Here is a 15,546-nt window from a genome sequence, read left to right as displayed (position 1 = left end):
CGATTCAGGTGTTTTTATGACACAGGTTTCATTAACTACCATTTTTTTTTCCATTGACACGACGGGTCCCCGTCCTCATGTTAAGACGAGCCTCGCTGTTTCTCACCATTCCTCTATCCTTCATTCATTCCGGCCCCTCCCTCACCACCATTGTCGTCTCTCTGGTATTGTCCCAATCACCCACTGTCTCCTTGTGTATCTGAAAGATAACTTGCATGTGAGATGGCTCGCGCGCGCGCGTGCGTGCGTGCGTGCGTGCGTTGGGCTGTGATTTATTCAGAGGCATCAATGTTTGTTTCCCAGACCTCCATCTCTGTAAAACGGCTCTGAGAACCCTGCCTGCAGCCACAAAACACAAGTGACTATGTTCTGCTTAGCCTCTATTATTTCCCGAAACATTGAGTGACCCTATATCTGACAAATATAGTGGCTTTGTTATTGTTTTATTTATTGGATTACAGTCTCTCTTCTCTGTTCCTTTAGTGCTGAACTATTATTAATCAATAATATTTTGATTGTAATATAATGCTGTGCACAGCAGCAGTGTGGAGCCGGCAGGTGTGCTGGCTACAGGGATTGCATTGAGGAACTGTATCTGTCTCACTGGGGCTGTACGTGTGTGTGTACGAAGTGGCCAGTTTCTCATTTAATGAGCTACATGGCATCCTAACAGTTCAGTTATAAGACCGATAAGTGTAGAGGAAGGTTAGTTGAGGTTGCCTACTGTATAAGTGGAGATTTATAACCAACTTTCAGTTGAAAATGATACGATGGTCACGCAAATCGGTACACAGTATCTCTATAGTCATGTGATTAAGACTGATCTGTCCGATTTTTCATTTTCCATCCTGATTGGCTAAGATTGGCTTCCAAAGTTTGTTGGAGTGGTCAGTTTTGAACAAAATGCCTCAAATCATGAAAACAGTGTGCGATTACCGCGAAACTTTGCACACACATTCCCACTAGGCCAAGGAAGAAGTGCCACTCTAAAGAGATTGTCATCTCTTTAGAGTATTTCATTTTAGAGAGAGGGATTTGAGCGTGCACGCAAGGCAGAGGGGGATCGGCGGGGTGGGGGGGGGGGGGGGGGGGGGAGAATGAGGGAAAAAAGATGGACTGAGAACTAGAGAATTGAACTGGGAGATGGAAGTCAGGGAATGCATCACAGATGGAAAGAACGAGGGAATGATGGAGGGCCTTTGAGGGGACAATAAATTACATGGTGGCTAGAGAAGACCACGGGCAATGATGGGGTGGGATTGCAAGGGGTCCATGGACAGCAAATTGAGGGGAGGAAAGGCATTCAAGAATCTTGCAGTGTTCCATGATGTAGATGAGAAATGATAGGTGGTAACGATTCGGGAAAGTCAGTTGAAAATGGGGAGTAGGAGAGATAAATAAATAAAAGAAACAGACTTGACAGGAGAGAAGAAACAGAGCACTTGGAGATTGAGATTGAAAGCTTGAGAAGAGAGGCCAAAGTGTGGTAATGCAGTGATAGTATATAGTGGAGAAAGAGTAATGTGATTTTTTTTGCAATGGACATTAACCACCACTGTGGATAGTGAAAATAGCCAATCTACTTGCTCTCAGCATGCTGTATCAGCTTGTAAATATGCTTTTTTTTAAATAATTGCTTATAATGACATGGTTGGATGCCAGTTGAAAGTGGTTAAGTATGGATTGGGTTTCTTCATTTATTATTTAATCATATACCCCCACTGTTCAGAAGCCACCATGAAAAACAATGCTTCAGAACTGTGCATGTTTTCATTTTATTTAAATGGGCATTTCCTGCTTTGTCATTGACAAAACAGCTCGGGGGGTGAGCAACAAAAGTGTCCAGCTAAGAGACATAGAGCACCGAAGTCTGACGTCTGTTTCACAGCTTTATTTTTTGTGTTGAAATCCCCATTTGGGAATCTTAGATCACGTCATATAAGAACTGTGTTCCAAACATAAACACACCACCCTGGCGTTTTTGTCAGGGGGGTGGCTCTGCATCGTTTATGATATTCATTCATATTTGATACAGCCTGTTTGTGGCGAAAATGGAATTAATTCTGCCTTAAAAGTCTTAAGAACTACTACTTCCGGGTCTGAAATCACTGTCCCTACAACAGCCACGTTCATGGGAAATGTAGTCTTTGGGTTGTTTGACTCGTTTCTAGTGTTTATATTGTGTTACTCTTTGGGTAAATGCGTACATTTACACCTTCAGTCGATGCTTCATATCCATATGAGTAAAATCGCCAGGGTGGTGTGTTTATTTTTGGAACACAGTTCTTATATGAAGCGATCTAAGATTACTACTGTATATGATCAATTGGGAGTGCCTCGTGACTTGGAATGTTGTTCTGATAGTATTACTTTCTATATTGCAGTGTTGATTTTGACAGCAATTTTTATTTAGTTTTAGTCATAGTCTTTTGAATAAAATTCCATTTAGTTTTAGTCTAGTTTTAGTCGACTAAATATCATCAGATTTTAATCGACTAAATCTACAGTTGATTTAGTCGACTAAAATGTATTTTGACGGGCCTCGATGGCGTCGTAATAGCGGATTTTACACTTGCTGAAAATAGCTGATCTACAAGCTCACAACGCGTTGCAGCGCAGTGCGTTGTGAGCTTGTACTGTAGATCTGCTATTTTCAGAGCGCAACACCCGAGCGCAACCAAACATAAAATTACTTGTCTTAGTTCTACTGGTTCTCCTCTCCACTTGTCCCTCCCTAACATTTTAGTTTAGTTTTTAGTTGTTGATGAAATTGTCAATATATTTAGTCTTGGTTTTAGTCATCATAGCTTAGTTTTTATTTCGTTTTTATTTCGTTTTCGTCAGTGAAAAAAGGTATTCAACGAACATTTTTCGTCATTGTTTTAGTCGACGAAATCAACACTGCTGTATTGTGACGTATTCATAGAGAAACAGGAGCTGTACGCATCTCAGTCAGTCGCAGCGAAGGGGGCAGGGTTGAACCGCACTGGAGCTCCCAAACCTCTTTTACCTCTTTGACCTCTCATTTGTGATCAAATGCACGCACATCCTCCCACGTTGGTGCTGAGCCAAACATCAAAATAGTGAAACAATTGAAAAGGAAGGCTCGCAACTCACTTTTTCACTCACACAACAAAACAAAACCTTTTGATCCTCTCGGATCTTCTTCAGGTTAGAATCAGATCTGACATACAATTTACAATTTAGGCATTTAGCAGACTCTTATCCAGGGTGACTGGAATGCAGAGAGAACAGTGTACTGTAGTCCCTCAAGAAACTACGATACCAGGTAAACAATGAACCTAGCATCTGTTTGTCTAAGCAACAAGCTACTGTATCTAAATACATAAATAATAGTACATTGAAACGATTGATTGAAGATACCAGCTAAACAGTGAACCTAGCATCTGACTGAATAACATGCTATCTCAATCGCATTCTTAACACATTGGGTGCCCGAATTTTATAATAACAGATTACGTTCGGTGCCAGAAATCTCACCGTTGCGCTGCGCTGTGCTGTTTAAAGCTGTAGACTCCACGACGAGCAATCCATGAAAAACAATGCATGTGTGAAGGGTGCGCGATGGTCCTGGCTAAAGCCTGGAACAACAACATGTCTCATGCGAGTCACCATTGCAGACCGATCGCGCATCGAGAATGACTCGTGTTGCCCACTGTAAAAAGTTAAGGAGATACAGAGGTTTTTAGCAAGGAGATAGAATGGAAGCGGATGGGAGCCAGATTTTTTGGCACGGTGATCCATCTGTCCCTTACTTCTTAGAGTGTTCATGGGTGATTCCAGGGCTGCGCTAGCCCCCCCCCCCCCCCCCCCTTGTGGGAAAAAAAAAAAAAGGTAAAAAAAAATTATATTAACGTTTTTTTTGGCTTTTTGGCACTCCACAGGTGTATTTGCAAAACCGTATATTTACGGTTTTGGCACACAATGTGTAAGATGCTATCTAAATCACATTCAAAGACATGAGAACGAGTGACCAAGATAATATGTCTGCATAAAAAACATATCTTGGTCAGCCACTAGCATCAATCCAAAGAGAAGGTGGTAAAGAAGTGGTACAGGGAGAGTGAAGTGCTATAGGGGGTGAGGTGGAGTTTGAAGAGGTGAGTCTTTAGATTGCGGTGGAAGATTGGGAGTGAGTCTGCAGTTCTGACTGCAATGGGGAGTTTATTCCACAGTTTGGGAGCCAGGAGGGAGAAGAGTTTAGGACATGTGTAGTGTTGTCCAGGGTGTCCAGGGCTCGATTAGCATTCCTGTGTTAGCTGATCTAAGTGAGTTGGAGGGGTTGGATCAGGCCTTTAACCCATTAAGACCTGAGGCGATTCTTTAAAAAAATCTAAATCCTAACAGTTTTTTGAAAAAAAATGAAAAGAAATAAAAATAGCAGATCTACAAGCTCGTAGCGCGGCACTCGGTGCCGCGCTATGAGCTTGTATATCTGCTATTTTTGAATAGCCAAAGACATCTAAAGTGACACAGATGCGTTCCAGGTATCAATGGGTTAACTTATTCTCTGTCATTGATCGATGTTTTCAGTGTTTTTCCACTAGACGGCGCTCTTCGCTAACCTGGGAGTCACCATTTGACTCCCAGGGAAGCAAAGCAGCAGTACATCACGGGATCGCAAAAAAAAACTGCCCGTTCACTTCCCTGTAAAAAAAAGAAAAGAAAAAGGCTTTTCTCTGCTTTCTGTTGTTTTGGGGCCAAAACCACCCCACATTCAACTGGCCATATCTAAAGTTTTTTTTCTACGAGATACTGTTTTCTACGAGTCTTCGAGTCTACGAGACCACTCTACGTCTTTTAAAGCGATCGGCAGGCGGAAGAATAATATTCTATGATTTTTCAAAGTTTAGTGAAAACACTCGGAAATCGCTGGCAAGGGCAACATAGACGATGTTTTTTTTCTGGCAGTTAATGAGTTAAGGTATGTGGGTGTCATGCCTTGTAGGTCAATATCAGTGTTGTGGAGCGAACGGAAAAGGGGGGGGGGGGAATGTGTACATTTTGGCTGGTTGAAGACGTGGCATGCTGCGGCATGATCGGCAACGTTGATGGAGAAACAAATGATAAACTCCAGACAGAGCTCTCTCTCAAGGTTGTCTCCTAGGAGGATTTGTTTTGATGTCCTTGTTAGCAGCAGGAAGGAGGAGAGGAGAGGAAGTTGTTTGTGAAAAAGAAAAGATAGAGAGTTCAAAAACGTCTTCCCTCCTGGTGCTCGAGAAGATCTTGTCCTGTAATTGGACCGGGAGCCCAGCTGCTCACGGGTCAATGTGTCAATATCAGACATCTAGCACAGCGCATACAAATTGCAATTCTAACCTCAGTTTTGCTTCAAATAACCAGAATGTTTTCTGCTTTCTGTACGGACCCCCCCCCCCCCCCCCCACACACACACACACACACACACACACACACACACACACACACACACACACACATACTGCTGCAGCGTGTGACAACTTTTTCGTTTGTTGTATTTACTTTTTTCATACTTTGTGCAGTTTCAGTTAGTTAGTTAGTTAGTTAAAGTTTATTTCGGCCAACTCATAAACCTTACAGACATATGGCATTTCGTACAATAAAAGACAAAGCTATTAAAAACTAAAACAAAGCAGCACAAAACTGCTTGACCGAAAAGGCGTAGGCTGAAGCTTTTAGCTTACAGTGCCTACCCTTCTTGCATTAAATAAGCTATTCAAAACAGAAAATCAATTGTATAATACTCAATAATACTCATTGAAAAAGAAAATATTTCTATGCTATATAAATATAAATATATATAATATTTCTAAGCTATATAAAACAGAAAATGTATTGCATAAATCATTGATAATATTTCTATATACTTTAAATAATTGCATAATTAACAATTACACATCACTATATTTTCAATAGCAACGTATATAAGTATTATATCATATTATATTAATATTTATTTTTTCTTTCCCAGAGTGCTTAGAACAGTAGCGCACTACCTGTTACTAGAGTACTTTGGAGGGAAGTCTGTTAATGACAGTCATGTAATGACACTCCAACATGGGAGAGTTCGGGGATCTCCATATATGGGCAAAAAGTGGACAAAGACACACAGCTAGAGTCCTGGATGTATAGATGGAAAAGTTGTTATTTTTTTACTGAACCCTACAAATTGGCAATGCACACACTGCGGAAGGCTTGACGCCAAAACACGCCCGTGTATGCCCGTGCCTTAATTAACCCATTGAGACCTGGAACGCATCTGTGTCATTTTTGGATTTGAGCTAAAAAAGCATTATTTTACACTTTGGCTATTCAAAAATAGCAGATATACAAGCTCGTAGCGCGGCACCGAGTGCCGCGCTACGAGCTTGTAGATCTGCTATTTTTGAAAAATTGTGAAAATGTGTGCAAATCTTTGAATATATAGCGATATTTAAAGCGAACATTTTTAACTCAAATCTTTGCTTCTGGGGGGTCCCTGGAACAACATATTTTGAGATGGGGGTCCGCGGCCAAATACATATCATTTTGGGGGTCCTTGACATGAAAAAGTTTGAGCACCACTGATTATAGAAACATACGTTTTTCAGAATACTGTTGGGAATTAGAAGACATTTGTAGAATCGGCTTTAGGTCTTAATGGGTGAAAAAGAACCAGAAGGACTTTGCAGTGCTGGACATTTTTTTCATACTAATCTGCACACACTGCCCTGAGGTACCGATGTACAGGAGGAGGAATGGCAATGCAGACAGTTAGTCAATGGAGCTGAGACACACTGGAGCTCCATGGTCTTTGGGGAGTTTGTGTGTTTGGGCTACGGGTTGGACAGGAGAACCCGTTCTCCTAGCCACCAGGGCTCTCCTACATGTAACATTACCCATGGTGTTCGACAGCCCACCACACACGCGTACGGCTAGTGGATGTCTGCAGAGTCTTGGTTTGATGTGATCAATAGCAGTGTCTCTTCTGAGAGGAGGGCCGGTGGTAAAACAAAGCAGAGATACAACCACGTTGGGTCCCAGCAGTAAGGAGTGTTTGTTCAGCATTACAGTATCATATCATATGCTACCATCATAGATAGTGAAGATCATTATTCTCTACAGCCTCACCTTGCACTGTTAAACGGGGAATCCCATTGTCTCATATAACAAATACCATGCACATTTACAGTACGCTCATGAGCCTCCTTACGCACGCACGCACGCACGCACGCACGCACGCACGCACGCACGCACGCATGCACGCACACAGTAACACAGGAATTATTAATATTAATATGATTCACAAAATACATAAAAATAAACATGGTTAAAACAAATTATCTGACCTTGTGCATAGACACATAATATACAGACATTTATTCAAATGTGAACTGATTTATTACAAATAATCACAGGAACAGTATGTGTGAATGTCTGTGAGCATGCATAATCATGTGTGTCTAGTATTTGCTAAATTAGCATGTTCCTACTTCGGACTGAATATTTGGTATTAGTGATGCGCGGGTTGACCCGTAACCCGTGGGACCCGCGGGTTAACCCACGGCGCGGGTGGTCGAGTCAGAATTTCAAAGGCAATTATGCGGGCTGCGGGTGAGCGGGTCAGCCGCTCTCACAACGCAAAAAATAAAATAAAAATCTCATGCTCTTGTTTTGTCTTTATTCCTAATAAGAATAAGAATAATGAAAATAAAACAGTTTGAATACACTTGGGGATTATTTTCTAACCATGATTTTACAGAATTATAGGTATGACCCGCGGGGCTCAACCGGGTTGAGCCATAGATTTATATATGGGTTCGCGGGGCGGGTTGAGGCGGGTTGGGTTCCGTGGCGGGGCGGGTCATGAAAAAACCCGACCCGCACATCACTATTTGGTATGGTAATAGCACAGTGATAGGCATACATTTAACAAACACTGTGCAAATAATGTTATGCTTCACATATACATTTTATTCAATTTATTTAGGTGATCGCATTGACATTTTATTCAAAGCCTATGTCCAGTGATAAACTTAAGTGATAAAGTTGAGGACTTTTTTGGAAAGTTCTTATCTGCTGAGCTCTCATTCCTGATTTATCGGCAGCTCCTTTGTTGAATGGGCTCGATATTGCTATTCTTTTTTCTGCCAATCTTTATTATTCCATGCATTTTTAATGTATAGTGTAAAAAAAAAGAAAAAAAGATCTCTGGGAGATTGTTGAACTGCTAGTCTGTTCTGGTCTTTGATCACCAGCAGAATGCAGGAATTTTCGAAGCAGGTTTATTACAATGGATTGAATGCATCATCATGTTGGATTATTTGATCCCACATATAGTCAATATTCTTTCTGAGGACTGCCGATTTTCGTTAGTTCATTCTGTTTTATCAGGGACTAATTTAAACTTGGGACATGAAGTCTTGGTTCCCAGATCCCACAGCTCCCAGAGTTGAGCTCCCATAGCCTGGGACCAGACGAATCTGCGAGTGCAAAACAAATTGCACTGGGATTTGGGTCTGGCACCGCTCCATAGAGAATCCATTTCCTGCTCCAGAAGACGTGGGTAACCAATCAGGGCCCAGTATTCGAATATGGGAGACTGTAATTGGTAGTTGGTTGTAGGTCTAACCAATTGCGTCGAGGGCCATTGTTTTGATCCCGCCCCTTGGGAAAAAAAACGTCCTCATGGAAGCACCAGACTCATATCCACACAGTGATATAGTCTGGCTACGCCAGGCTAGAGCTCCCACACCCCCAGTGGGGGAGAAGGAGAGGGGAGGAGAGGGGGCGGGATTAATGGACTGTGAAGTCCAAAGTCCACGGGCCAATAATTTGATGACCGGCCGTCTCTCCGGTAGGAGACTCAAAGAGTCTCCTTTGAGTCTCCTACCTCATACATTAGCGTCTTTCCGCCGGTAATCAAAATGATTGGCTTAGGAATGTGACGAAAACAAAAAACATCTCCAGGAATTCAATGCTTCATGGGGTTTGTAATAGAAAACAAGTAATTTTTTGGATGAACTACTCCTTTAACCCATAAGCTATGAGCTTGTAGATCTGCTATTTTTGAAAAATCGAAAACATGTGTGCAAATCTCTTAATATATATATATAAGCGAACATTTGTAACTCAAATCTTTGCTTCTGGGGGGTCCCTGGAACAAAATATTTTGAGATGGGGGTCCACGGCCAAATAAATATAATTTTGGAGGTCCTTGACGTGAAAGGTTTGAGCACCACTGATTTAGAAACACACGTTTTTCAAAAAACTGTTGGGATTTAGAAGACATTTGTAGAATCGGCTTCAGGTCTTAATGGGTTAATGCAGCCATGGTAGGGGACCCGTGACTCAAGCAGGATTACTGTCGGCATGTCAGCTACTGTACAACTATACAGCAGCTCCCTCCCCACACATCCTCCACCCTTCTCTTCTAACTGTAATTAGAAGGCCAACTTAAAACTGGAAGCTTACAGTGCTTATTGGCAGTTCCCTCTATAGTCTGCACTCCCACCCAGCTGTGACTCATCTGTTGTACGGGGTGGCCCTGTGGTACCCCGAGGTCTCAACAACCGCTGCACCTTTCATGTTCCATGTGATCCAATTGTTTTCTGCAGGCGATAGCAAGGTTTTTTTTCCCAGGCACAGCACAATGTAAATGTAGGAATGAAAAAGAATGAGGGTGGGAAATGGGGACGGGACGGGGGGGTGGGGATTTTCGATGGGGGGGTGTTCATGTACTGCATGCTGCACATCGTTGTTGTCGGGTGGAAACCTTGTACTGTATGTCCAAAACCACTCCTTTTTCGTTATTATCTTAAAAACATTTTAAAATAGTGAAAACAGCCGATCTACAAGCTCTGCTATTTTCACTACTTTCATGCGACATTTTCGTGTGATGAAGTAGAGCATTAATTCGTGAAAAAAAGAAAAGTAGAAATGTGGAGATGCAAGGATTCTGCAGCAACGACATACAATGGTGTGTTGTATGCTAAATGGTGTGCGTGAGCCTGGAGTATGGAAGATGGATTGGTATGTGTCTCATAAGACAGCTGTTTCCCATGCCTGGGTTGATGACCTACGCTCTTTCTCTACCTTTTTTTCCGCTCGCCCCCCCCCCCCCCCCCCCCCCCACCCCCCACCAACATCCCCCACCACCCTGTCCATGCTATTTTTCTTCTTTCCATCTTTCCACTCGTCTCCACATCCCCCTATTAAATCCTCTGCACTACTTCTCCCCTCTTAACGCCTCCTTCCCTCCTTCCTTCCCTCCTTTTTGTATATATATATATATATATACACACACACACACACACACACACACACACACACACACACACACACACACACACACACATATCACGTATATATATCACCCTTCATTTCCGTTCAAATTCATCCTTCACCCTCCATTTTCTTCTCTTATCTCTTACCTTTTTTTCGACCTCCTGTCCGCTTCCTTCGCTCACAGTTTCCGGGGCGGTGTTGATCCCTCGCCTGGACCTGGTCATCTCACTGGTGGGAGCGGTGAGCAGCAGCGCCCTGGCCCTCATCTTCCCTCCTCTGGTGGAGCTCATCACCTACTCCGATCGGCAGCTGAAACCGTCCATGCTGGTGAAGGATCTCCTCATCGCAGTGGTGGGCTTCATCGGCTTCCTGGCGGGCACATACGTCACGCTGGCCGAGGTCTTTAACCCTGCCGAGCAGGAATTACCCACCACTCTGGCCCCCGGCGGGACCCCTGTGGCGGGCTCTGGGGCCTTCACGGAAAACTGGACTACGGCACCTTCTCTGTCTTCGGGTTGACCTCCGCCAGCCCCACACCCCACCACAAATACACGCACACACGCACACACACACACACACGCACACACACACACATGCGCGCAGTACACATACTGTAGGAAGGCAGGAAGTTATTCCTGCAGGTAACCTACTGCACAAATGACCAGGCATTCCTCTTCTGGGCCACATGCTGCCGTTTCACTTGAAGCCGGTAGTAGAAGGCTCGCAATGGACAGAGTGGGGACATGGGAACAAACGGCTGGGGATAGCTGAGACAGAAGAATATAGGACCAAATACATCGAATTAACTACAGAGCTATAGGAACACTACATACTGTACATTATTAAAGTATTACTAGACACATAACTATAAGACAAGCTACTGTTAGAGCCTGAACATCTGGGTCAGCATTATGCATGTATGCCCTGGTGTGACACACTATAAAGCTCCCTATAAGAGGGGCTATCCAATCAAATCCAAGAATGTATGAGATGACGGGGGAAACCCATTATTTCAAGTCTTTTTCCCCCCGTTATTTTATTCCTGCTATTGCTTTCTGCACCTGTATAACTGCTTACGTATTGCCCTTGGGGACTTACCATGTTCCCTTTCAGGTTCATTATTCCACTAGATATGTTCTCACCACAAAAGGCAGACTGTTTAGAAGCATGTGGATACAACCATGCAGTAGATAGGCATCAGGTACAGAAACCAAATGGGTTTTTGACAGCAGCACTACTGATTCCCGCTGTTTGCATATTTATAAAGAGGGACAGAAACAGGTGTGGGAACAGGTGCCGTCAAAGTCGGACCATGAACAAGCCAAATGTACCTGATGACTGTTAAACAGGCTGCTTTGTTTTTGTTGAGCCGAAGTAAACCAAGATTCCATCCTCAAAGACATTCCCGAGCCCTGAGGCCGAATGGCCTAATGATTCACACCGATGCACAAATCTCAAAGACTAACAAGAACACCAGGGCTCAAAGCTGTAGCTCCACAAATTGTTCATTAAGGAGTCAGCATTTCAGCAAAGTCGGTGTGTATTGAACATTGACAAGAACAACTTTGATTTGTTCAACTAATGGAACTGATTTGTGACCTTTCTTCGCAACTAATTGGTGGGCAGATCAAGATACACTTCAGTGAATCAGCACGGTACACTCTGTATTTTCTATGTTTGTAACATTGTTCATTGCTCATCTAGGGTCAGTAGCAAAGAAACAATCAGCAGTGTCATCTTCAAGGGTATTTACATGTACCATTTCAACATATGCCATAAAGGGGATAAAGTAATGGTATTTTCATGGTCCATGCATTATACCACCCTTCTATAGAGCCTTCTACATAATGGATATCATACCATAACTTTAAGTGCGTTCAATTTGTCCCAAAGGCCATCAGTGGTAATGGTAATAATGTGCCATCGTTTTCGTTGACGGCTAAACGCAGGCCATGCTACAGCATATGCACACTAGTGAGTTTATAGTGCAATAAACCGTGTATTAGTCTAGCAATAAATCACATTCAGATCCTATTATTGCCATCACAGGGTTCATTGACCTTTGTGTGACACTGCAGTCGAATCCGCTCAATGTTAACATCTTCGTTTATTTGCGCTGAATCTATACCCAAGCGTTGTGTTGCGTCAGTGCTTCATCACTGACGTGCACAAGCTCAACTTAGCTACCTAATGACGATGAGTATGAGCGAATGCTAATTTTAAGTTAATGTAATGTCTAACCAAGCTTTTAACAGCACTTAGATTGGCGCTATGCCAATTTTGTATTAATGATTTGTTTTGCACATCAATGACTTAAAGCAATAGCTTTAATTAGGATTTTTTCGTGTTGGACAATTTCCTCATTCCGTTTTTTCTCCTCAAACAGTTTGCTTTGTCGTGCCTTAAAGATAGCTACTTTCCCATGTTTACAGAGGAAGCTTTATAGTCTGAGCAAGGTAGTTCTATTAGCGGGGCGATGCGATACAGATCTCTCCTTTTGGAGAAAGTTTTGGAAGACATCATCTACAGTATCACAGTAGTACTGATCGACAAGAAGACCAACAGATGAATAGACGACGGCATTCAAAAAGTAGCTTGAGAAGTTTTGCTCCAAGTTCAGTTTCAGGTGCAAGTACTGATTCATTTCAAACCCTACTGTACTGTGCTGTCATGTAAACAAAGTCACATGACCTACTGCTGACATGAATTCATTCTGTGGAGCAAATTGTCATGAGGAATTTAAGTTGATTAATATAAATAAATAAGTAAATTAATAAATATCTATTACTGAGAGTACAACATATTTTATTTCCATGTGATTAATTTCCCTATTGTCATAGTAGCTAATGTTTGGGTGGGGTCATGCTATGTTCCCTCAGCCCTTTGTTCCATCAGTTTAGGGTTAGTTTAGGGGTTAGGGTAAAGGTTAGTGATAGTTTTGAGGGACCATAAGGCTGAGGGAATACAGGGCTGAGGGAACATTCGTACGCATACATAGTTTTTAACCACTTGAACCCCAGCATGCCTATTCTGCGGGGAACATTCGCCACAAATAGCAAGTGTACAAGCCGTTTTCGGCAAAGAGATGTGGTGTAGATTTAAAAACGACAACAGTGCAGTAAGTACCGTTTGACTAAGTATAGAGGGTCTAAGTGGCCAAACAGCACTGAATATCACTTTGTCATGATGATGTCCCGAACATGTAGGCTTATGCCTAATTAGCCCTGGTTCAGAGCGTTAGTGAGTTCCCTCTAACGCCCTGGAAGACCCCTCGCTCTGCGCTTGTACAAGGAATTCCACTGCCCTGCGAGTGCTCAAGAGTAGTGAAAATAAACAAAACCATTTCGCTACTCACCGAAGCAAAGGCTGTTTTGTGTTGTTGAAAGTCTATTCTCGGAGGTGGGAATCCTCTCAGCACCCCACCTACTCTGTAAAATACACTTTTTGGGCAGAAAATAAAATATGTCAGCGAGACGGAAATTATTTTTATTTACTCCACAGTACCCTCTACAGATCTGGAGGATTTGAACTTACCATTAACCAAAATAACGCTCTGAACCAGGGCTAATGCCTACTATGCTGTTTGCTAGTACAGGGGTTCCCTAACGTTTCCATGCCAAGAACCCCAAACAGACCCCTTAACACTCGCATGACTGAGGTTTCATACTCCTCCACCAAGCCTGAAAAAAGATCATTTTGATCCCCAAATCAGGCTATCCTATTGGCCACTGTCTCCCTCTGTTCTCCAGACTAGTTCACACTTTCTCCCCCAAACAGTGGGGGGTTCCATTGTCTTCTAAAAAACTGAGAGTTGAAAATGGGTTGCCAAATTTTGAGAGAGAAATAAGCAGGCAGGTCTATGAAAGTGTAGGCAGTAGGCTAGTGTGTATTTCTATCTGTCTCCTATATGTCATCATGATTTGTGATTTGTGTATGTGGGGATCTCATTTTTACTTCCATGCAGTGTTGATTTCGTTAACGTTAATTTATTTGAAAATAGCAGATCTACAAGCTCACAATGCATGCTTGTAGATCGGCAATTTTCAAATAGCCAATGTACGTCGCGATGCGACGCGTTGTGAGTACAGTACAGTCAGTGGTGGAAAAAGTACTCAAATTCTGTACTTAAGTAAAAGTACCAATACTGCAATATAAAAATACTCTCTTACAAGTAAAAATCCAAAATTTAAAATTTACTTGAGTAAAAGTACAAAAGTATTGGCATCAAAATGTACTTAAAGTACCAAAAGTAAAAGTACTAAATATTTGAAAATAGCCGAGGTATAAAATAGGGCTAAAGTGGTTAATGTATGTTTCATTATATCATAGTTTATATCTGAAAAGTAACTAGTAACTAAAGTTTTCAAATAATTGTAGTGGAGTAAAAGTACAATATTTGCCTCTGAGATGTAGTGGAGTAGAAGTAAAAGTATTGGAAATTGGAAATACTCAAGTAAAGTACAAACAGCTCAAAATTGTACTTAAGTACAGTACTTGAGTAAATGTACTTAGTTACTTTCCACCACTGAGTACAGTACTTGAGTAAATGTACTTAGTTACTTCCCACCACGGCAAATAAGCAGCTACACGACGTCGTGACGTCTTTGTTGAACTGCAACATGGCGTTTGCACTTTGTTCATTTACAGCCTGTACATCTACATAAACGTTCAGATGTGAAATATAAAGTTCTTACCCCATGGCCACACATGTTACAATTCACTTCGGATGGGTAGAAGTACCCGTATCTTCAGCATTGTTCAATAAAAAGCATTTCAATCCGATCGGCAGCCATTTTTTCATAGTTATAATGTATCAAGAGTGCAATACGCCTCCCAACCGATGCGGTCGCGTAGTTGAAAGCAAATGGATAAAATGGCCACCGATCGGATTAAAATGCTTTTTATTGAACAATACGGAAGATACGTGTACTTATGTGGGCCCGTACATAATTGTAACATCCGTGGCCATGCGTTAAGCACTTTACATTTGAAATCTGAACGTTTATGTCGATGCACGGGCTGTAAATGAAGAAAGTGCAAACGCCATGTTGCAGTTCAACAAAGACGTCACGACGTCGTGTAGCTGTTCAGGCAAGACACTCGCCACAACGAGCTAACGAGGCTATGCTAGCTACACGTTGTGGAATACTTCCATAGAAACGAGCGGCCTGTTTAGCTGAAAGGTTGGTATAGCTCAAAATGGGGGGGGGTCATCAAACACACGGAGGAAAATGAATGAATAATCCTTTCTGCTGATCAGATCAGAGCCAAAAAAAAGTT

General features: G+C 42.3%; 1 protein-coding gene across 2 annotated transcripts in view; it reads left to right on the top strand.

Annotated features, from left to right (window-relative positions):
* Window positions 1–15,546, top strand: part of slc36a4 (solute carrier family 36 member 4) — a 211,642-nt gene that overhangs the window by 182,248 nt on the left and 13,848 nt on the right. The window contains exon 11 of one of the 2 annotated variants that reach the window (XM_080429496.1): window positions 10,451–11,417. The exons of the other annotated variant lie outside the window; for it this stretch is intronic. Within the exon in view, the coding sequence (XP_080285622.1) occupies window positions 10,451–10,785 (335 nt within the window). The 3' untranslated portion in view covers window positions 10,786–11,417. Of the gene's footprint in view, window positions 1–10,450; window positions 11,418–15,546 lie in introns of those variants that run through there. 2 annotated transcript variants of the gene reach the window in all.

The sequence above is a fragment of the Gymnoscopelus braueri genome (assembly GCF_963280865.1).
Source record: "Gymnoscopelus braueri genome assembly, chromosome: 5".
NCBI lineage: Eukaryota > Metazoa > Chordata > Actinopteri > Myctophiformes > Myctophidae > Gymnoscopelus > Gymnoscopelus braueri.
Note: the sequence above shows the minus strand (reverse complement) of the source record. Positions and strands in the feature narration are given on the sequence as shown.